At 42.3% G+C, this 21,458-nt stretch overlaps 1 protein-coding gene across 3 annotated transcripts in view; it reads right to left on the bottom strand.

Annotated features, from left to right (window-relative positions):
* SLC24A1 (solute carrier family 24 member 1) overlaps positions 1 to 21,458 on the bottom strand; it is a 97,411-nt gene that overhangs the window by 3,012 nt on the left and 72,941 nt on the right. For all 3 annotated transcript variants that reach the window (XM_073653426.1, XM_073653425.1, XM_073653427.1), the window contains 3 exons: positions 15,759 to 15,877; positions 5,140 to 5,379; positions 4,433 to 4,522 (listed from right to left, as the gene is read on the bottom strand). In XM_073653426.1, the coding sequence (XP_073509527.1) occupies positions 4,433 to 4,522; positions 5,140 to 5,379; positions 15,759 to 15,877 (449 nt within the window). The remainder of the gene's footprint in view (positions 1 to 4,432; positions 4,523 to 5,139; positions 5,380 to 15,758; positions 15,878 to 21,458) is intronic.

The following is a 21,458-nucleotide window of genomic DNA, read 5'->3' as shown; positions in this document are numbered from 1 at the left end:
CCGCAGGTCCTTCACTCTCTGTGCTCCGGCGCTGTGAGCTGCAGCTCTTGCCGCTCCCAGAGGGATACAATTGATGAACGTGGCACATTTGCGGCTCCTAAGTGTGGCGCATGAATCCAGCAACCAGGCGCAGATTATCCTTTTAGTGATGCTTCTTTATTTGGCAAATGTGGCACTCACATGTTTCGGCGGGTCACCGCCTTCCTCAGGTGATAGCCATAATATGGTGTAGACATTTCTTATAAGGCTTATACCATTAAAAAGCAATTGAAACAATTAGTAACCATTAAATAACAGGTGACAAATTAACTATCAATTGTCCATGAGAAAATGCCTGAACATACATTCCTTATAATGGACGCTATACCACTTGGCTGATAACGGAGACAATAGCACAATTAAAAATTTGTATAATTTGGTTAAAAAGAGGTATAATTTACCTATTAATAATTGGATGTATCTATAACATAAAAAACTCAGTATATTACCTTAAAAATACTAATTTTATTTTGTTGTAACTCCTTATAAGGAACTCAAAATAAATAATTAAATATTTAAATAGTTCAATACATGTGCCAATATTAATTTACCTATCATGATATCTATTTGTCATACAGCTAGTTTATAATATTCTCCAAATTTAGATTGAGGCCTTCAGGCGATGAGGTACCTAATTTGAAAATCCAATAGTTCTCTCTATTTCTTAGACTTTCTGACCTATCCTGCACCGTATCCTCTATATAATCAATGATCGTTAGCTGAAGCTGCTTCGGATCTCTTTGGTGCTCTATGTGAAAGTGCTTTGACAAACTATGCAATAAAAATCCATTTTTGATATTCTGGCGGTGTTTATTTAATCTTGCATGCATGGTTTGTATAGTACGGATGAGTGACAATCGGTCCTGCAACTATATATTAAGATTTTTAGAGTAATTTTAAGGTTGTATACTGAGTTTTTTATGTTATAGATGCATCCCATTATTAATAGGTCAATTATACCTCTTTTTAACCAAATTATAAAAATTTTTAATTGTGCTATTGTCTCCGTTATCAGCCAAGTGGTATAGCGTCCATTATAAGGAATGTATGTTCAGGCATTTTCTCATGGACAATTGATAGTTAATTTGTCACCTGTTATTTAATGGTTACTAATTGTTTCAATTGCTTTTTAATGGTATAAGCCTTATAAGAAATGTCTACACCATATTATGGCTATCACCTGAGGAAGGCGGTGACCCGCCGAAACATGTGAGTGCCACATTTGTCAAAGAAGCATCACTAAAAGGATAATCTGCGCCTGGTTGCTGGATTCATGCGCCACACTTAGGAGCCGCAAATGTGCCACGTTCACCACCATGTCTATGGCTTTTTACTGCATCTGTACTCTGCTGTGTGCGCTCATGTCTCCTCAGCTGTGCACGTCTATGAGTTAACCCTAGAACGCATGACCATAAAAATCTACACTTTCACATACCTGGGGCCTTTTAGGCCCGTGTGCAAATAACATGGAATAGCTCAAACAAAAATGACAAACAACGATATACCTGAGGAATACCTAGAGTTTCAAAATTCTAACTAAAGTAATCTTGCAGAAAATAGAAAACAATTAACAGGGCGGGCCTGCGAGGCCCCAGGTATGCGTTCTAGGGTTAAAGGACCCGAAACATATTAACCCCTTGCCTACACAACCAGTTTTCATTTTTTTATTTGCATTTCTCCCTTTCTTTTAAGTGGTATAAGTTTTGTATTACTCCATCGACATAGCTGTACGAGGGCTTGTTTTTTGCAGGTTTAGTTGTAGTTTTGAACGATGCCATCAATTTTTCAGAGGGTGAATAATTCTGAGATTGCAGTAGTCAGTAATAATGGTATGTTGTGATACATTTCGAGCAGTGTTTCCCAAACCCCATCCTCACGGCCCCCCACAGGTCATGTTTTCAGGATTTCCTTAGTATTACACAGGTGATTGAAGTATCATCAAGGCATCAGGAATTCTCTCACCTGTGCAATACTAAGGAGATCCTGAAAACATGACCTGTGGGGGGCCGTGAGGATGGGGTTTGGGAAACACTGATTTGGAGGAACCACTTGTTATATTAATTGTGTTGAGTGATTTCAATTGTTTTTGTTTTGTTTTTTGCAAACAACAGAAATATTGTAAATTTTGCTAACAAACCTAATTTGCAATTGGGGTTGAATAATTTTAATTGAAACTGTATAACCCAGCCCTGGCGAGAAGAAGCAAATCGCTCTTTCCTGCAGGTGAGCTTGTAGGCACAATCATGTTCCGCCTAATGAAAAGGGCTCACACTAAATGCAATAGACATGAATAAGGAAACGTACTGATACAAGTTGCAATCTTTACCTAGATAAATGGCACTCTGCTGTTTCAAATTCTTGACCATGATTGAAAGCTGCGTTTTCACTACTAAATATCGCGGCTGTAATATCTAATACAATACTGTAAATCCAAAAATGTCTGCTGCACCTACAGTAGGTCTGTGTTATACTGGTCCAATCGGAGATGTTCAAAGCTATGGACAGGGCTTTACTGGTGCTGTCCAGACAAAGTAGGATGGACCCACATTTCCCTTGTACACAATATTATGCCTCCACAGCTCCTCTATACACAGTATAATGGACCCGCAGCTCCCCTATACACAGTATGATGGGCTCACAGCTCCTCTATACACAGTATGATGCCCCCACATCTCCTATATACACAGTACAATAGGACAACCACTCCAGTATATACAGCATAATGGGCCAACAGCTCCCCTATACACAGCATAATGCCCCCCACAGCTCCCCTATACACAGTATGGTGAGTCCACAGCCCCCATATATACGATATGATGGGCCCACAGCTCCCCTATACAATAGTATGATGCCTCCACTGCTGCCCTAAAACACAGTATAATGTCCCCCACAGTAGCCTTCACACTGCATAATGGCCCCCACAGTATAAGCCACACTGTACAATGGCCTCCACAGTAGCCCTCAACCTGTATATTGGCCCCCGCATTAGCTCCCTCACTGTATAATGGCTCCCACACTGTATGATTGCCACCACAGTAGGCCCCAAACTGTGTAATGGCCCCCACATTAGTTCCCACACTGTGTAATGGCCCCAACATTAGCTCCCACACTGTATAATGGCCCCTAATTATTCCCCAAACTGTACAGTCCGCCACAAGTTTTAATTAAAATAAAAAAACATCATATCCTCATGTAATCCACAATCCTGATGAGTCCACCGGCGAGGCTCTGGCTGACCAACAAGCTGATGTCATAGCGCCAACGTACGCACAGATAACATCACTGCGCCGGGACACCTCGGTTACTGCACCCCCTGCTGTTCTGTAGATTGCAGTGTAAGGTGGCTAACAGTCGCACAGTCGATGGGAGGTATGTATCACAGAGATGGCTGTCCTCTGTGATGTAACCCGGAGTGTTGCTCTAGTGCACCTAAGCACTAAGAGGACTCATTGGTGCACCTGGGTCCAGGTTACGGGTAGTTTGGAGAGTTGGGCGGGTCCAGCTGCCCACATACCTCACCTCTGGGTGTGGTTAACAACCTATAAAATGGAGGCCGTTTATTTGGCATGTGTGTTTGGAGGGAGAAGGCCTCCTGGATACTGGACGCTAGCCAGCCTGTATGCCCCCAGGACTGGTTAAGTAGAGACTTGCTTAAAGGACATTTTACTTTGCTTGCCTGAACTAAAGGCTGTTTGTTTTCCTTGTTGCTTTTTGGTTTCTGAAGTAATAAACCGACATGGACTTTTAAAGGAACACACTTCCTGTTTGCCTCCCGTAGCACCCAAGTGAGTAAAAACCCTACAGCAGGCATAAAGCGACTTGCAGTCTACAGAATGGAGAGCGATAGTGCAGGGAGATCATGTCTCCTTGCTCTACTGCGCAGCACGCCGATACAGCTAAGGCTAGCGGTAGCTCCAGATGGGCCACTCTTAGCACGGGGCCCAGGGCAACTGCATCCTCTGCCCCCCTCCCTTCCTGGTAGCTACGCTATGTGCTCATAGGCTGCCATTGTTCTCAGCAGAAAAGGTATAATAGAAACAAGTCACCAATTCTGCATTTATCATCCACTCCTGGTTTTGGCTCCCACTCCTGAGAAAAATTACAGACCAAATACTGATAGTGGGGCTGTGACCTAAGTCGTGATAAGTTGCTGCGGGAAGGTCAAACAGTGAGACTGTCTAATTCTGATTGACTGTCAGACTGAGGTTCATCACTGGGTAAACTGGGCTTACCTGTGATTCAGGCACCTCTGGTAGAAAAGAAACCATTAAACCTTAACACAATTTCTGCTATTTGCATTTGACAGAATCCTCTTGACAAAAGAATAGTGTATTGAATAGGCAGATATAACACAAAGCCAGTGTAATCATGACTGCCCATTCTACATCCTCACCTGATGTGCCCACCATACCATGAGATATGAAAACACAGCGATCCACATTATCGAGCCCAGGAATGTCAGCACGAAAAACTTTCTTGATTTCTGTAACAGAATTAGGAAATGACAGATAATTGGTTTGTGTAAGACTGCTGATAATGAGATACTCGAGTTTATGTAACTTGAATGAGACTATTTCTCAATACCAGGCACACCCCATGTACAAGGGTGGTGCTGTTTCTTGGATAAAAAAGACCAATTTATTTATTTCCCATCTTTGGACTTGTTCAGATGAGCATACTGTACATCCTTGTACTGTTTGCATGCAAAACTGATGGCATATGTACAGAACAAGGACCAAAGTAAGTCAGTTTTGTAGGTCACATGGCCCACATGTAAAAAGTGCAACATGCACTATTCTCATTCATTTTTGGATCATACTCGCCCATTAAACTCAATGGATAGGTTATAAATATGGATGTCATCTGGCACCATCCATGTGTTTTATACTCATTGATTGCAATTATTAAACTGCATTTGAACTTTTATTATATTTGAAATTGTTGATCTATAAAATGGATGAAAATAAAGAGATACAGATGACAACATGGGTGAATAATCGTCTGGTTTTTTTTTCTGGATGAAGACTGTTTGTTTTTCTTATGCTCGTCGAAACCCTGGCTTTAGAAAATCCCTTTAATTTTTCCTTTATTGTCACTTACCGGACTCCGGACATCAGGCACAGTCAACCACAGAGGGAATACAATGGGAAGGAGTAACAGGTATGTTATTTGCTTTCTCTTAGTGTCAGGCCACTCCAAAGATAAAGGTTCATCCGTGTCCTCTTCTACATCATTGTCATCATCATCACTGTCATCATCATCGCTGTCATCCTCATCATCACTGTCATCTCCACTGCTGCCAGATCCACCTCCTCCATCACCTGCTTCAGCTGCACCTTTCTGTAGAGCAATAGCACAAATTCAGTATTGCAAAGGGCACATACTGAAATCCAGAAGAACAATCCTCTGGTATGTGGTTGATGAGTGAGAAGATGGCATCACTGAGGTCAGAAATCTCGGACCAGAGCTATTTTCCAGAATAAAGAGCAGTGTAGGCAATGCTCAAAGATTTCAGTTATTGGACTGATCAGAGCAGCTTATGTATATATTTTTTTACCCTACCATTCGCTAATGGTTCGGAAATAATTCTGTTGTTTGCACCTTGCACTTTAACTTTTGGTCACTATATAGGGTGATATAGGGAAAGCAGGGTGAGCCGTCGGTAAGCGGGGGCGCCATTGCACAGGATATAGGATGCCAACCTCTGCAGCAAGGTAGGGTAAGATAGTGCCATAATAGGGAAAGGCACTCCCCTTCTTTTCTTCATTTGCACTGATAATGTGGTTTGTTGTTTTTATGGTATCTAACGCTGTCTAATTTTAAGATATGTATTAAAGGTTACATTTTATATGCAAGTATAGGATACCAAATCTGTGAGCTCTCTTGTCTATTGTTGGTACCAAGTAATTTGAGTCTTACTGTGATTACATAACTTCAGCCTTAGCACTCGGTGTGGTTAGAGCATCCCTTTTCCTGCTGGCTCCACTAGCAGTGGAAATTCTTCTCCACCGAGGGCAGTGCACCTGGATTCCATTACCTTCCACCTCAGGGAGTCTGTGTCCATCTTTCCCTGCAGTCCTGTGGGCTTGACGTGCCCAAGGGCCCCCAATGCCCACCTTGAGGTCACAGGACTGACAGATCTGCACAGAATATATGGCAATCTACTGCCTCGAGTAACATGCCCATATTGTTTCTAGCAGCCCACTGCACTTGACCTCGGCTGTCACCTCACAACTCTCTAGACTCCATTTCCTGCTTTTGTCACTAACTCCCAAGGACAAATTTATCTTTGGATCCAAAGGTGCAATATGGGCCCCTATGGAAAATGCGTTACCTACCCAAACATCGAATCAACTAAAACTTCTGTAAACGCGAATAGTACAAAAAGTTTTAATGTCACTCATACTATTTCATGTGGTACAATAGGTGTCATCTACAGCGCACGTTGCCCATGCAACAAGATATATATTGGATTAACCACAAGGGAATTACGGAGAAGAACAAGGGAACATGTTCTAGACATCAGAGCTGCATGTGATGTCGACAATGTAGAGGAATTAAAATCTTTGCCCCGCCATTTCAAGAAATTTCACAATTGTGATCCCTCCACACTGAAGGTCAGTGGCATTGACAGAGTTTATATAAGCGTACGAGGGGGCAACTGGAAAAAGATGTTGGCCCAAAAGGAGGTATGGTGGATCATCTTTTTAAACACCCTATCTTCATTTGGTTTGAATGAATCCAACAGCTTTGCGCCCTTCCTTTAAATCTAAAATGTCATTATGTACGTGGCCTTTTATAGTCACTATTTTAATATTTTTAATATTTATGTATCAATTCTTTTTAATATTGTTCCATTTCTATTTATTCTAATTTATTCTCCTTTCTTTTTAGTTTGCCTTAGTTCTTTCGCCTGATGAATTATCTTTTTATGCTGGCCTTGACCTTGCAGTCATCACCATGAAATCGTGAAATTGTTTGTCCACACATCGCATCGGTGTTTTTAGACGTGTGGTATTTCCATGCTCAACTTTAAGGACTATTTTTCATACCGTATACACACATCTGTGTTGTATTTATTATATATATATATATGCATATCTTTTTTGTATTGTTACATGTGAACATATTCTAATATATTTATTATATGTTGTTTTTGCTATATATATATATTTATATATATATATATGTGTATATATATATATATATATGTATATATATATATATATATGTATATATATATATATATGTATATATATATATGTATATATATATATATATATATATGTGTGTGCACGGGCACTTTATTGTCACGTATACACTGTGTTCCAAATTATTATGCAAATAATATTTTCTCAGATTTTCCCAAATTACCTACGGTATATGAATTGCAGTCATTGTAATTTTCCAGTCAAATAACTATTAGAGTACAATTGAAAGGTTTTTGTACAAACTGCCTATGATAACAGTATATTTTTAAAAAAATAAAAAACTCAAACTGCACTCAAAATGCACGTTCCAAATTATTATGCACTGCAGAGTTTTCAACCTTTTCATTTTAATAAAGAACAAAAAAATGGTCATTTTTGAAATTATAAGCATTAGCAGGTTATTACAAACTGAAATCAAACAGTTTTCAACTCAAAACTTTATTCTAGGTGATGTTACATTTGCACATAGGACCCCTTGTTCGAAAGGAGCTTCTGAACTCTCTCGTCCATTGAATTTGTCAGGTTTTGGATGGTTTCTGCTTTAATTGTTTTGCATGAGGACATAATACCCTCCCAGAGCTGTTGCTTAGATGTGAACTGCCTCCTGCCATCATAGACACTCCTTTTGATGATGCTCCAGAGGTTCTCAATGGGGTTGAGGTCAGGGGAGCATGGGGGTCACACCATAAGTTTGTCCCCTTTTATGCCCATAGCAGCCAGAGATGCAGATGTGTTATGTGCAGCATGAGACGGGGCATTATCATGCATGAAAATTATCTTGCTGCGGAATGCACGGTTCTTCTTGAACCATGGAAGGAAGTGCTGTTTGAGAATCTCAACATACATTATGGAGTTCATCTTTACTCCTTCAGGGATCCTAAAAGGGCCGACAATCTCTCTCCCCATGATTCCAGCCCAAAACATTACTCCACCTCCTCTTTGTTAGCGCCGTAGCCGTGTTTGCATGGGGTGTCCATCGACCAGCCATCCTCCACTCCATCCATCTGGACCATCGAGATCATTTCATGCATGATAATGCCCCGTCTCATGCTGCACATAACACATCTGCATCTCTGGCTGCTGTGGGCATAAAAGGGGACAAACTTATGGTGTGGCCCCCATGCTCCCCTGACCTCAACCCCATTGAGAACCTCTGGAGCATCATCAAAAGGAGTGTCTATGATGGCGGGAGGCAGTTCACATCTAAGCAACAGCTCTGGGAGGGTATTCTGTCCTCATGCAAAACAATTGAAGCAGAAACCATCCAAAACCTGACAAATTCAATGGACGAGAGAGTTCAGAAGCTCCTTTCGAACAAGGGGTCCTATGTGCAAATGTAACATCACCTAGAATAAAGTTTTGAGTTGAAAACTGTTTGATTTCAGTTTGTAATAACCTGCTAATGCTTATAATTTCAAAAATGACCATGTTTTTGTTCTTTATTAAAATGAAAAGGTTGAAAACTCTGCTGTGCATAATAATTTGGAACATGCATTTTGAGTGCAGTTTGAGTTTTTTATTTTTTTAAAAATATACTGTTATCATAGGCAGTTTGTACAAAAACCTTTCAATTGTACTCTAATAGTTATTTGACTGGAAAATTACAATGACTGCAATTCATATAGGTAATTTGGGAAAATCTGAGAAAATATTATTTGCATAATAATTTGGAACACAGTGTAGATGTGTATATCACATGCCATATTAGGTTAATAATTATGTCTTCACCTGTCTTCATTTCCTACATTGTTTTTTATCCATATATTTACCTCTAGCATCATTCTATATTGTATTCTATTTGTCCACTTTTACCTGGTCGCTATTTTATGGTATAAACTATTTTTTCATTATGTATATCTATATCATATACTTATGGTTTTGCACATTATTTATTTCAATTGATCATTTTAATATTTTAGGCACTTTTGCACTTTGGTTACTCTATTCCCTTCTCCACTTGGAGCCTATTTTTAGAATTTCACATTTGGGCTTAAACATGTTCAACACATTCACATACTTATTTAATTTTGTTCACTTGTCCACTTATATTGTCTATATAACCTGCGACCATGTCGCCCCTCTTTTCATATAACATGACTGTTTTCTTCACATTTATCACTGATAACTATGCATTCCACAGTGGAACGCTTTACAACATTTGATTGCGCGTCTCCACACTCAAATCGTCACTTCCGGATCCACTTTACCCTTTACAGTGGAACGCATTACACCATCTCATTGCGTGTCTCCACAATGTAATTGCCACTTCCGGGTTCATCCCACCTTGCGCTCCAGGCTGACACTCATGTCGCCACCGCTTCCTTCCGGAGGATCGCGCTCCTAGGAGACATGTTCTTCGGAAAGGAAATGATGTCGGCAACACCATGCATGGTAATTCAGACATACAGCTGTACTTAGTCCATGTGATTGGATACACACCTCCCAATTGGCCAATAGCATCTTTTTATACCGCCCCCTGTTCTCCACTCACATATCCTCATCAAAGCATACGACGAAACGCGCGTCGGATGAGCGGTGGCGTCCTGGGGTTTGTATTCCTATTTGTTTATTATTTTTTATCTAGCTACCTGCTCACATACAGGATGTGTGGACATGGTTACCCATTATATGCATCTTTACATTAATGATAACATGTTCTGATGGACTGGTTACTTTAGCATAATGCACTTTATTTATGTGACTTGTCATCAGATACTGCTCTTGTAACATGCTGCACCATTTCCATAATACCACTTTGGACTCTATAATTGTATATAGCTGGTAATTTATTCTGTGCCATTGGAATACTTTATATTTATATATATATACTTACCCTGGGTGCCATCTTTTGTTGAGCACTCTTCCCCCTTTTTGTCTCTATATGTACACGATTTTAATTAATAAACTTGATATATACTGTTTCATTGTAATGCACACGCCCGGGCTGAGCGGCGTGTGCGTGTGATTCCACTGGACCGTGCCGGAGAGTGAATGCCTGGAGGGGCGTAACTAGGTATTCACCCGATCCGACCAGGGTCGCAGGACGGCATACGACGCCAGTGCACCAAGGAGGAACCGAGCAGAGGGACCAGGTGCTACTCCAGGACAGACCCCGGACACGGCTGTTGACCCACACAGGGGAATGCAGGAACAGACAGGTTAGGCTGGCACACAGACTGGTGGGTATAGGCAGGCACGACTGGTATGCAGGCAGGCGGGTATGCAGGCAGGGAGGTACAGGCAAGCACGGCTAGAGTGCAGAAAGGGAGGCACTAGCAGGTTGGAACACAGGCGGGATAGGACCCAGTACACACTGGGACTCAGGAACAGAACCACAGATGTGGCGGACAAACACAGCAGTGTGAGGCCACCCAGAGTGGTGAGCGAGAGCAGGGCAAGACGAGACCGCCTAGAGCGGTGAGCGAGAGTAGAGCAGGACGAGGCCGCCTGGAGCGGTGAGCGAGAGTAGAGCAGGACGAGGCCGCCTGGAGCGGTGAGCAAGAGTAGAGCAGGACGAGGCCGCCGGGAGCGGCGAGCAAAGGGTCAGAGCAGAGCAAGACTGCCGGAGCAGCGAGCAAAGGGTCAGAGCAGAGCGAGACTGCTGGAGCCACGAGCAAAGGGTCAGAGCAGAGCGAGACTGCCGGAGCAGCGAGCAAAGGGTCAGAGCAGAGCGAGACTGCCGGAGCAGCGAGCAAAGGGTCAGAGCAGAGCGAGACTGCCGGAGCAGCGAGCAAAGGGTCAGAGCAGAGCGAGACTGCCGGAGCAGCAAGCAAAGGGTCAGAGGGGACAGGGCTCTGTTCACACGGAACAGACAGGAAGGGAAAGGCAGAACCAGATACCCACAGGGTACTTGCAGTGAAGTAGCGAGTGGACCACAAACTCCCAAACGGAAGTACAGTGACAACGAACAGGAGTTAGGTACGAGTTCAGACTCTGCAGAAAAAGGAAAGGTACGGACATAGAGAAAAACAGGAAACAGGCTAGAAGAGTATTCAGACAAGAACAGACACAGTAGCAAGATACAGGAGCGGGTCTAGGTATGCAGCCCCTAGAAGGCGGGAGGAACAGGCTAGGAGCGTGTTCAGACAGGACAGACAAGATACAGGAGCGGGTCTAGATATGCAGCCCCTAGAAGGCGGAACGAACAGGCAAGGAGCGTGTTCAGACAGGCCTGGAAATACAGCCTCCAGGAAAGGCAGGCAAGCAAACACAGAAAGGGACCTGGCACATTCAGAGTGAAGGAGCACACTGAATGAAACATAATGCTCAGGCAGGGTTTCTTGGGAGGAGCTGGGTTAAATACCAGGTGACAGACAGCAATAGGCTGAGGAAGCATCAGGGGTGTGTCTGCAGCAGGTACAAGAAACAGGAAGTGATCGGGCGCCGCCCTTAAGCAGCAGACACAGAGGCAAGCAGACAGCATGGAGGGAAGCCAGGCTAGCAGACTGGACTGGAGATCAAGTGCGTGCTCTTGCACAGTGGGAGATGGACCACTATGCAAGGACGCCGCCAGGTATGTTACATTCATTACATTGTTGTAATGTGTCATCCATTTTTGGTATACATATCTAGGCTATACTGTAGCCCCAGGAGGATTACTGTAAAATAACATACATTACTGTCAAATTTCCATACATTTGGCCACTTGGGGGTGCCAGAGAGTGGACCGTTATCTTAACCACTCCCACAAGTGTACACACAATTTTTTTTAAAGTGTAGATTGTGGAATTAATAACAAGTTGATTCTGGTTACAAAAAGTTATCATTTATACATAGCTTAGGTGATGACCTCTATATCAGCTGGGATCTGATTGCTAAAATGCCCACCGATCCTCAGAACAGAAAACTTTTGTCCCTTTTATCCTTCCTGAGGCAAATGGAGAGGCGGTGTGTGCATGCTCAACCACAGTTACACTGACTCTAAATGAGACTGCCAAAAATAACCAAATACACGCCTGTTAAGGCTGTTAAATGTGCATGGGTACCTTAAAGGGGTTGTCCAGTTACACCATATTGATCACCTATCCATAGTATAGTTCACTATCATATTGGTAGGGGTCCAAAACCTGACAACCCCACCAATCAACTATTATTGGTAGATGTAGACTCTTGGAACTGAGCTGCAAAGCACAGCTCCATTCAATATGTAGTGGCTGCCACTGACTACTGCAGAACAGCTCCTGTTTGTTTAAATAGCGGCTGATCTGCAGTATCTGGCAGCAGTCACTACACATTGAATGGATCTAGGCAATATGTTCAATGTTTACATCCAGCCATCACCGAAGCAGATAATAGCTAATCTGTGAGGGTGCCTGGTGTCGATTGATAGATCGATATGGTATCCTATCGATAGCTCCTCAATATATTGTGAATGGACAACTTTTTCTTACTTTACAAGTGTGAACTTTTGCTGTATACTGCATATAAATAATAATAATAATAATAATTATAAATGAAAACCTTTTACTGGGCTGTGTTTCTGAATGCTTTATATTTTTGTATCCTTCCAGCTCATAATGATTAATAGAAAATATCTAGCAAGTAAATGCATTTGTCACATTAAGTAGTCAGTGTTCTGGGGACATGGTTCCCTTCCTCGGAAAAAACAATGATTTCCCTGTAATAAAATACAGAATTGTATTCCCAATAATGAAGCAGATCCCTATAAAACAATAAGGAATCCTAAGAATTATTATCATGGTCGCCTCCAATGTCAATAGAGAAGGGTTTCACCCCTATGTATGTGTTACATCTCACCTTTTTAGTGGACTCCAGTTTTGGGGTCCAGTCCACAAAAAAGAACTGTAAAATAGTTTACATTTTAGAAAACGATAGATTAGCTACATGGTCAGCAGTCTGCACATAGGTTAATGTGAATCCCTGGTAGTCCAGGAGGTTTTCATTTTATTTAGGGGGGCAGTCGGGGGCGGCACAATCTCCTGGGTCATGTGCAGATTTATTTTATCAGCCATCTGTTGCATTGCTCTCAGTATATTTTGGTATTTGATCTCTATAATTAACCTGCTACATTAAAATCCTGGTAGGAAAAAATCCTGCTGAGCATCAAGACGTGGTAGAGAGGAGCTAAAAGAGTCATACTGCCAACTCTGGCTGCCAGCTAGTGCTGAAGTGGATGCTGGACCAAGGCAGCGCGAACTTCCTTGGCCGGCACTTGACTGCCAGCATCCTGGAGGCCTTTTGTAATTACTAGACAGCCTATACGTCATGAGGTCGCAGCGTATGATAGTGCATGATACTAGAGCAGCACGGTAGCTCAGTGGTTAGCATTGCAGCCTTGCAGCTCTGGGGTCTGGGTTTAAATCCCACCTAGGACAACATCTGCAAGGAGTTTGTAAGTTCTCAGTGTTTACGTGGGTTTCCTCCGGGTTCTCCAGTTTCCTCCCACTTGTAAGGTGCACAGGGTGGTAGTCATGGGCGAGGGGCTGTTGTGTGCTCACTCCATGGCACCCTACAAATAAACTGTGTCCAGATTACTCATTTCTGGTAATATTAATACACTATGTTATGCCAACTGCAGGGCATGAGGGGTGGTACATAAGGTACCTTTCATTTAGAAAACTGGACTTCACTTTAGAGAAGATCTACTATTTTACATACATGTACAGTGGGTACGGAAAGTATTCAGACCCCTTTAAATTTTTCACTCTTGGTTTCATTGCAGCCATTTGGTAAATTCTAAAAAGTTCATTTTTTTTTCTCATTAAAGTACACTCTGCACCCCATCTTGACTGAAAAAAAACAGAAATGTAGAATTTTTTGCAAATTTATTAAAAAAGAAAAACTGAAATATCACATGGTCATAAGTATTCAGACCCTTTGCTCAGTATTGAGTAGAAGCTCCCTTTTGAGCTAGTACAGCCATGAGTCTTCTTGGGAATGATGCAACAAGTTTTTCACACCTGGATTTGGGGATCCTCTGCCATTCTTCCTTGCAGATCCTCTGCAGTTCTGTCAGGTTGGATGGTGAATGTTGGTGGACAGCCATTTTCAGGTCTCTCCAGAGATGCTCAACAGGGTTTAGGTCAGGGCTCTGTCTGGGCCAGTCAAGAATGGTCACAGAGTTGTTCTGAAGCCACTCTTTTATAATTTCAGCTGTGTGCTTAGGGTCATTGTCTTGTTGGAAGGTGAACCTTCGGCCAAGTCTGAGGTCCAGAGCACTCTGGAAGAGGTTTTCATCCAGGATATCTCTGTACTTGGCCGCATTCATGTTTCTTTGAATTGCAACCAGTCATCCTGTCCCTGCAGCTAAAAAACACCCCCATAAAATGATGCTGCCACCACCATGTTTCACTGTTGGGATTGTATTGGGCAGGTGATGAGCAGTGCCTGTTTTTCTCCACATATACCGCTTAGAATTATCACCAAAAAGTTCTATCTTTGTCTCATCAGACCAGGGAATCTTATTTCTCATAGTCTGGGAGTCCTTCATGTGTTTTTGAGCAAACTCTATGCAGGCTTTCATATGTCTTGCACTGAGGAGAGGCTTCCTCGGGCCACTCTGCCATAAAGGCCTGACTGGTGGAGGGCTGCAATGATAGTTGACTTTGTGGAACTTTCTCCCATCTCCCTACTGCATGTCTGGAGCTCAGCCACTGTGATCTTGGGGTTCTTCTTTACCGCTCTCATCAAGGCTCTTCTCCCACGATTGTTCAGTTTGGCTGGACGGCCAGGTCTATGAAGACTTCGAGTGGTCCCAAACTTCTTCCATTTAAGGATTATGGAGGCCACTGTGCTCTTAGGAACCTTGAGTAATGCAGAAATTCTTTTATAACCTTGGCCAGATCTGTGCCTTGCCACAATTCTGTCTCTGAGCTCCTTGGGCAGTTCCTTTGAGCTCATTATTCTCATTTGGTCTGACATGCACTGTGAGCTGTGAGGTCTTATATAGACAGGTGTGTGCCTTTCCAAATCAAGTCCTATCAGTTTAATTAAACACAACTGGACTCCAATGAAGGAGTAGAATCATGTCAAGAAGGATCACAAGGAAATGGACAGCATGTGACTTAAATATGAGTGTCTGAACAAAGGGTCTGAATACTTATGACCATGTGATATATTTCCGTTTTTCTTTTTTAAAAAATTTGCAAAAATTTCTACATTTCTCTTTTTTTCAGTCAAGATGGGGTGCAGAGTGTACTCTAATGAGAAAAAAATGAACTTTTTAGAATTTACCAAATGGCTGCAATGAAACAGAGTGAAAAATTTAAAGGGGTCTGAATACTTTTCGTACCCACTGTATTTATATGTCTGTATGAGATGTGGAGGGTAAACTGGTATCATGAATGCATAAGGGCAAGAAAGACAGCAAAGGGCGCAGTTATAAGGACACTAAATGAACCCCTTACTCTCCATTATCTCATGACAGTACACCCCCTGCAATCAATTAAATAGTTGGAAGCGGCCATTAAGAATAGAAGTGGGCCCCTTACCTACTGAGCCCGAGTGCAGTTATATATATGGTATGTCCACCTCTGTGAATTCAGTTACCTGAATGTCATCCTTGTCTGCCCCTTCATCCTCCCCATCCTTGGAGGGCTCAGACCCAGTGGCGGGAGTCACCTGTACATTCACTGTGGTGGGGGCATCACCTCCTTCATCTTTCTCATCTGCAAAGAATATAGAAATGAATAAAACGCTGTGCTGGCGATGTGGAGTTGTGTTCACTAGTTGCTAATACTATGTAATAATTAAACTATCCATGGTGAATTATAAATGTGTAGTCTTCTACGTAAGACTATCAGTTATGACTACTTGCCTTCTACATATTACTCTTGCATGTAACCGTGTATATCTTGTCCTGCAGCTCAGGCAGTAATACTAATAAAAAGTTATATACCTATATCTATCTTCATATATATTTCTCTCAGTATTCTGTATCATCTTCCTCACAGGAATGATAGGCATTGCCCCTATTACAAGTGGCTGTGTGATGCAAGCCAAGCAGGAAAAATGAGGGAATGTGGGACACAATAAGAAATGGCCTTTATAGAGGTTGTCTACTACTTTGAGGCCCAGTGAGGTGTAAAAATAAAAAATACTGCCAGACCCCCAATGCTCCTCTATCTGGCTGCTGTCACTGACTGTTTCCTGGCTTCTTCTGCCAGCGGGGCATCATGTGTCCACTGCAGTGGTCATGACTTGAGCTGACATACCATTGGTGCATCCAGTCGCGGACATATCATTGGTGCAACCTGTGCGGCCGCACAGGGGCCCAAGAAGTAAGGGGATCCATTCATACCTCCAAAGCAGGTGCAATCTTGCATTTTTAGGAGTTCTTGGGCTGCAAAGGGCCCATATGCACTGGGACCCTTTTCTGTTTTTGTCCACCAGTGGGTGCAACCGCACAGGGACTCAAGAGGTAAAATGGCGATTTCCACCTGTAAAGCAGTTAGAATTGTGCATTATGGTGAACTATTGGACTGCAAAATGCCCATATGCTGTTCTTGCACAGGGACCCTTTTATGTCTGTATCTACCAGCGGGTCATGAGATGAGCAAAATGATTAGCACTCCTCAGGTCCGGCATTCACTTCATCCAGCAGTCACCATTTGGCGGTCACTGGATATCCCCAAGCATAAGAGGTAACCAGAAAACAAATGAGGGAAACTGGCAGCAATACAGAGGAGCATCAGTAATCCGGTAGGTGAGTACCTTTTTTTTTTTTTGTGCCTATTAAATTAATTTCAAATTAGTAGACAGTCCCTTTAAGCAGCTAATTTCTTTTAGTTCAGCCATCAATGCACATGAAGGAACCAGCAATATAAGCAAGGATACAGTTCAAAAAATCATAAGGAACTAGTGACAAAACCTTAGAGAACCAATGGGTTGTCGTTCTCAGATTTCTTCCCATGAAATGGTTCACTCTATGATGTGTAGCCTATAGTTCTCTTTTGCAAAATCTTGACATACAAAAGCTCATAAGTTCCAATTGGTTAGTTAGCCGCTCATAGTAATCAATAAAGCCTTCCCAATCACTGGTTTTAGTAATCCTATAAGACCAAACCACAACAAACCATGCTGAATACATCCAACAAGAGGTGCCTAAGAGACAGAGTCCATACATAGTACACATGCATCCATTTCATTGCTTAACCTTCCCTAAATCTTGTTAAAAAAAACAAGAAGAATGTTATATGACATACTAATTTTAATAACTGAATGTGTAAGAAAACAACCAACTGACTGTCCATCAATCAATAGGATACCGCAAATACACCAGAAAGCAAAATTCTGGACCAGACCTACATAGAAATACAACACTTACATATCTTATATAGCACTGGGTTTGGAGATTAGTGCATCTAATACTGCTGCTTTAAAGATTTGGGCTATCTCTATACCCATTGCTTATACTGGACCACTTGTAAAATTGCACTTCTGTAAACTTGGCAGGAGACGTACAGCCAGGACCTGATCAATCCTGTGTCAGGAAGATGAACAGCATCTGAGCCTACTTTTCTCACCTTTGTTTTTCAGACATTTTTTCCCCTCTGTTTCTACCTTGGCCTTGGCCATGTTGTTCATGATTTCAGCTTTGTCTTTAAATTTTGCTGGAAAGGAGAAAATGTACTTACTGTTCACTCATCCAGTGCACACAAGAACGTCACCATGCAGGCAATGCTTGCCCTTATTCCATGCATAAATGTACCAAAACTACCCATCCAACACAAGCAGCTGTCCTAGCTTGTAGTATGAACATGAAAAATGGCTATTTTATATTTCAAATACATATTGAAAAAAAAATAAGAACCGGACAAGTCAGCATTTGTAGGTATCCTACCTCAGTAGACTAGAGGTAATTAGTCCAGACATACTAAAAAAACATGGCTTTAGGTTGAGTTTGCTAACAGTCTTTGGTTTCATCTTTATTACTGAAGGGAATTAGCCTTTGTATATGCCATGAGAGATCCGAAGTAGAACCAGACACAGAGGATTACACAATATTGTAAATAAGACTACAGGCATATGGCTTAAGATGGAGAAGCTATTTGTAGTACCAAAAATATAAGTGGCTATCTGAAACCCATTATGATTTATCCAACCTTTAATTAATATTATGATTATATATTCTGTGTTAAGGTATACTTTATCTGTGAATGTATCTCACTGATACATACAGTAGCTTCTTAACACAATATACTGTCTGGGAAGAAAACAGTGTTCTGATTTATAACCCGGTGTAGGATTTACTCTTATTATATGTAAACATTATGACAGAAGTAGAATGGTCCGTGAACAGGTCTTGTCCGGCATTGCTTATCTGTGATAGCTGGCTACTGTCACGGGATTGGAATGTTGGACAACAACCTATGTACTTTCATGCTTATGTAATATTAGGTTGGGTAAGCCTTTTTCTAAAATATAAAAGCTGTTGAAGAATTCAGTTATGGCAGAAGCATTGTGGACCTGTGAAGAGGACGCTCTTCACAGTGTAGAACCTAGAACGCATTCTCTGCCCATCGCTGAACGCTTCTCCAGCTGAAGTTTCCGGACGGATGATGTACATGCTACTAGGGAAATCTTTTTTCTTCTTCTATCTAATAGTAAGTATGCAACCTTTATAAGTATTTAACTTTTAATCTACAAAAGTGTATGCAATATCATGATATCATACTATTCCTTTGATTCTGTATTTTATCTTTCAAATTAACTGCTATAAATAAAATTGCGTTATATTACAAGTGGTTGCCTTCTTTAAAGCCGTATCCAAACCTTATTGCTAAAAACTTGGCAATACATAGCTCTATGGTAATGACTATGTAGTCCATTGACCCTGCTACATACATATATTATGTATACAATCCACAGAATCTACCACTCCTGAGAGTTGTATCTGCAGCAAAAGGTGAAGCATAGTATAGGAATTGGTAAACTATAGTATAGGAATTGGTATACTAGAGGAGCAGGACAAGGAGTAGGCAGAGTGGGTGGCAGCCTAGATGGTACTGAGGGTGGGAGTGCAGTTTATGTATTATTAAAAAAAAATGAAGAGCATCTACATTGGATCACAACAACCAAATGAGTCTGACTTTTAAGTAAGAAAGAAGTATCTTAGAGGTATAGTCAGATAACAGACTGATTCTTCTTTATATGTACCATGTAGTGAAATTATGAATGGGGAGACGAGGGACTTGATGACACGCAAATCTAAAGTAGTAATGTCTGCCACATACAATATAGTAAAACCATACATACCACACACCATCAACATACCGTAAGTCATTAATTAGTTGTTGTCAAATAAAAATTTAGCATATCAGAATGTAATCGGTACATGTTTTTCTAAACACTTAAATGTCCCTCAAAACTTTACAGCAGCAGTATTCTAGGGTAAGTGAATCTTATTAAAATCTAGAGGAATTTAAAATAAAGTATACAATTAATGAAAGGGAGTAGATTTTTTTTATACATCTGCAATACATCAACAATTATCTATAAAGAGCAAAACAAGAGGATCTGTGATCAGATTACAACCTACATACAGTAAAAAATAGCTCTTTTAGACCTAATAACAATGTTGTATTTTTCTTGAAAATCCATGTTGAAATGTCTGTCTAATCTTTTATGAAACTTTATCTCCATCTAACACCCACTAGGTTGATTGACAGCTCCTCAATGTCCCTCCTCCCTGCTAAGAACTCACACTTCTACATAGAAGCCGTAGCTATCATTCAGGCTTGGAGGCAACAGCTGAGGACACTTGTGACTCGCCCAGGGGGACATGGGGGACTCGGTTACGCCCCTCTTCTTCCCGCGCAGCGACGCGGTAATGGCGGCGATGTTCATCACAGTTCTGAATACACAGTTCAAACACGGCACACAGTACCGGGTGGCAACGGGCACAAAATCCTGTTTGTGACCCCAAGAAGAGATGACTCGCCCAGGGGAATATGGGGGACTCAGTACCCGGGCCTTTACCTTCTTGGAATGTCACGGCGGTTGGCTCCCGGGCCCGTACCCTGGGGTCACTCTTAAAAGGGGTTGTTGCTTGAAGGGATGATAAACGGTTTTGTCTCGTGACGCCACCTGTGGTTCCTGGTAATGGGTACCAGCGCTGCTGCAGACCTCCGGGGGGTGATGGGATGGCAGCTGAGATGTTTCTGCTCCCCACAGGCGGAGCGGGCCCCCGGGGCAGGGTTGATGGAAGGGATGCAGGTGAAAGGTGGCCCAGCCGGGTCAGGGGAGAATAACAGACACGCACACAGGGGATTCACTTCAGTACCTCTACTGGTGTAGATGGCAGGTACGGTCCAGGGTACTTGGTAGGAAGGGTGCACTTCTGGACTCTCCCCAGTGAGCGGGTATAAGGCCTCCTTGTCTGTTTCTTCCTCTCTCTCTCTGAAGCTCCTGACCTGCTTGGAACTAGGCCTAGCTTCTGTACTCTTTCTCACTCACCTGTCTGCTTGGTGGTAAGAACTTTCCTCTGGCTACCACTATCCCTGGACGCTGGGGCCTTCGTGGTTCCTAGTTCTTTGGATGGTTGCAGCTTCAGGTTGACCAGGGGTATAGAATCCCCTTGGTATACCGGTTATTCCTACTGGGCGTAGAGGACCCTGTAGGCGCGGACCTGGCTTCCGGCTTGTGTTCTGGGGTGAGCCTAACATGCTCCTCTGCCCCCCAACGCTTCTCTCTCCTCTCCTTGCCTCCGGCCGCGCTTTAGGCCCTCAGGCTTCAGCACGTGCTTTAGGCCTTAACTTGCCCTCAGCACAGCAGCTAACATGTGTTGCTTCTTCACTGCTCTAAAGTGTCAGCACACTCTCCTTACCTAACTCCACCCTCCAGTATATATATCCATAACAGGCTCCCTCTGGTGGTATGAGGTGGAAGGGTGGAGGTGTCTGTGTGTACTAAGGGCCTCTTGTGGAGAAGTCCGTCCATGCACCCTTGTGGGTCCTGTGGTACCTGTGTGTAGCAGGGTGCCACACTTGTACTTGTGAATGATTCATCTGTTCTAAAGAATTTGCCCTCATCAAATTTGAAAAATAGATCAGATTCTGTCTGGTGACCTTGCCTTCCAGTGACAATTCTGGGTTTTTCCATAGCCGGCTCAAGTACCAGAAGGGTGGCAACACATGACATACCAACTGGGGCTGTCATGTGGTTAAGTGCTACGAAATAAGGAAAGACCTCGTGATCAACTCCATAAAATCTTTACCATTAAACTATGGATCATAATCAATATGCTTC

This window comes from Phyllobates terribilis, unplaced genomic scaffold (genome assembly GCF_046119375.1).
Source record: "Phyllobates terribilis strain yellow unplaced genomic scaffold, ASM4611937v1 Scaffold_11__3_contigs__length_659146591, whole genome shotgun sequence".
NCBI lineage: Eukaryota > Metazoa > Chordata > Amphibia > Anura > Dendrobatidae > Phyllobates > Phyllobates terribilis.
Note: the sequence above shows the minus strand (reverse complement) of the source record. Positions and strands in the feature narration are given on the sequence as shown.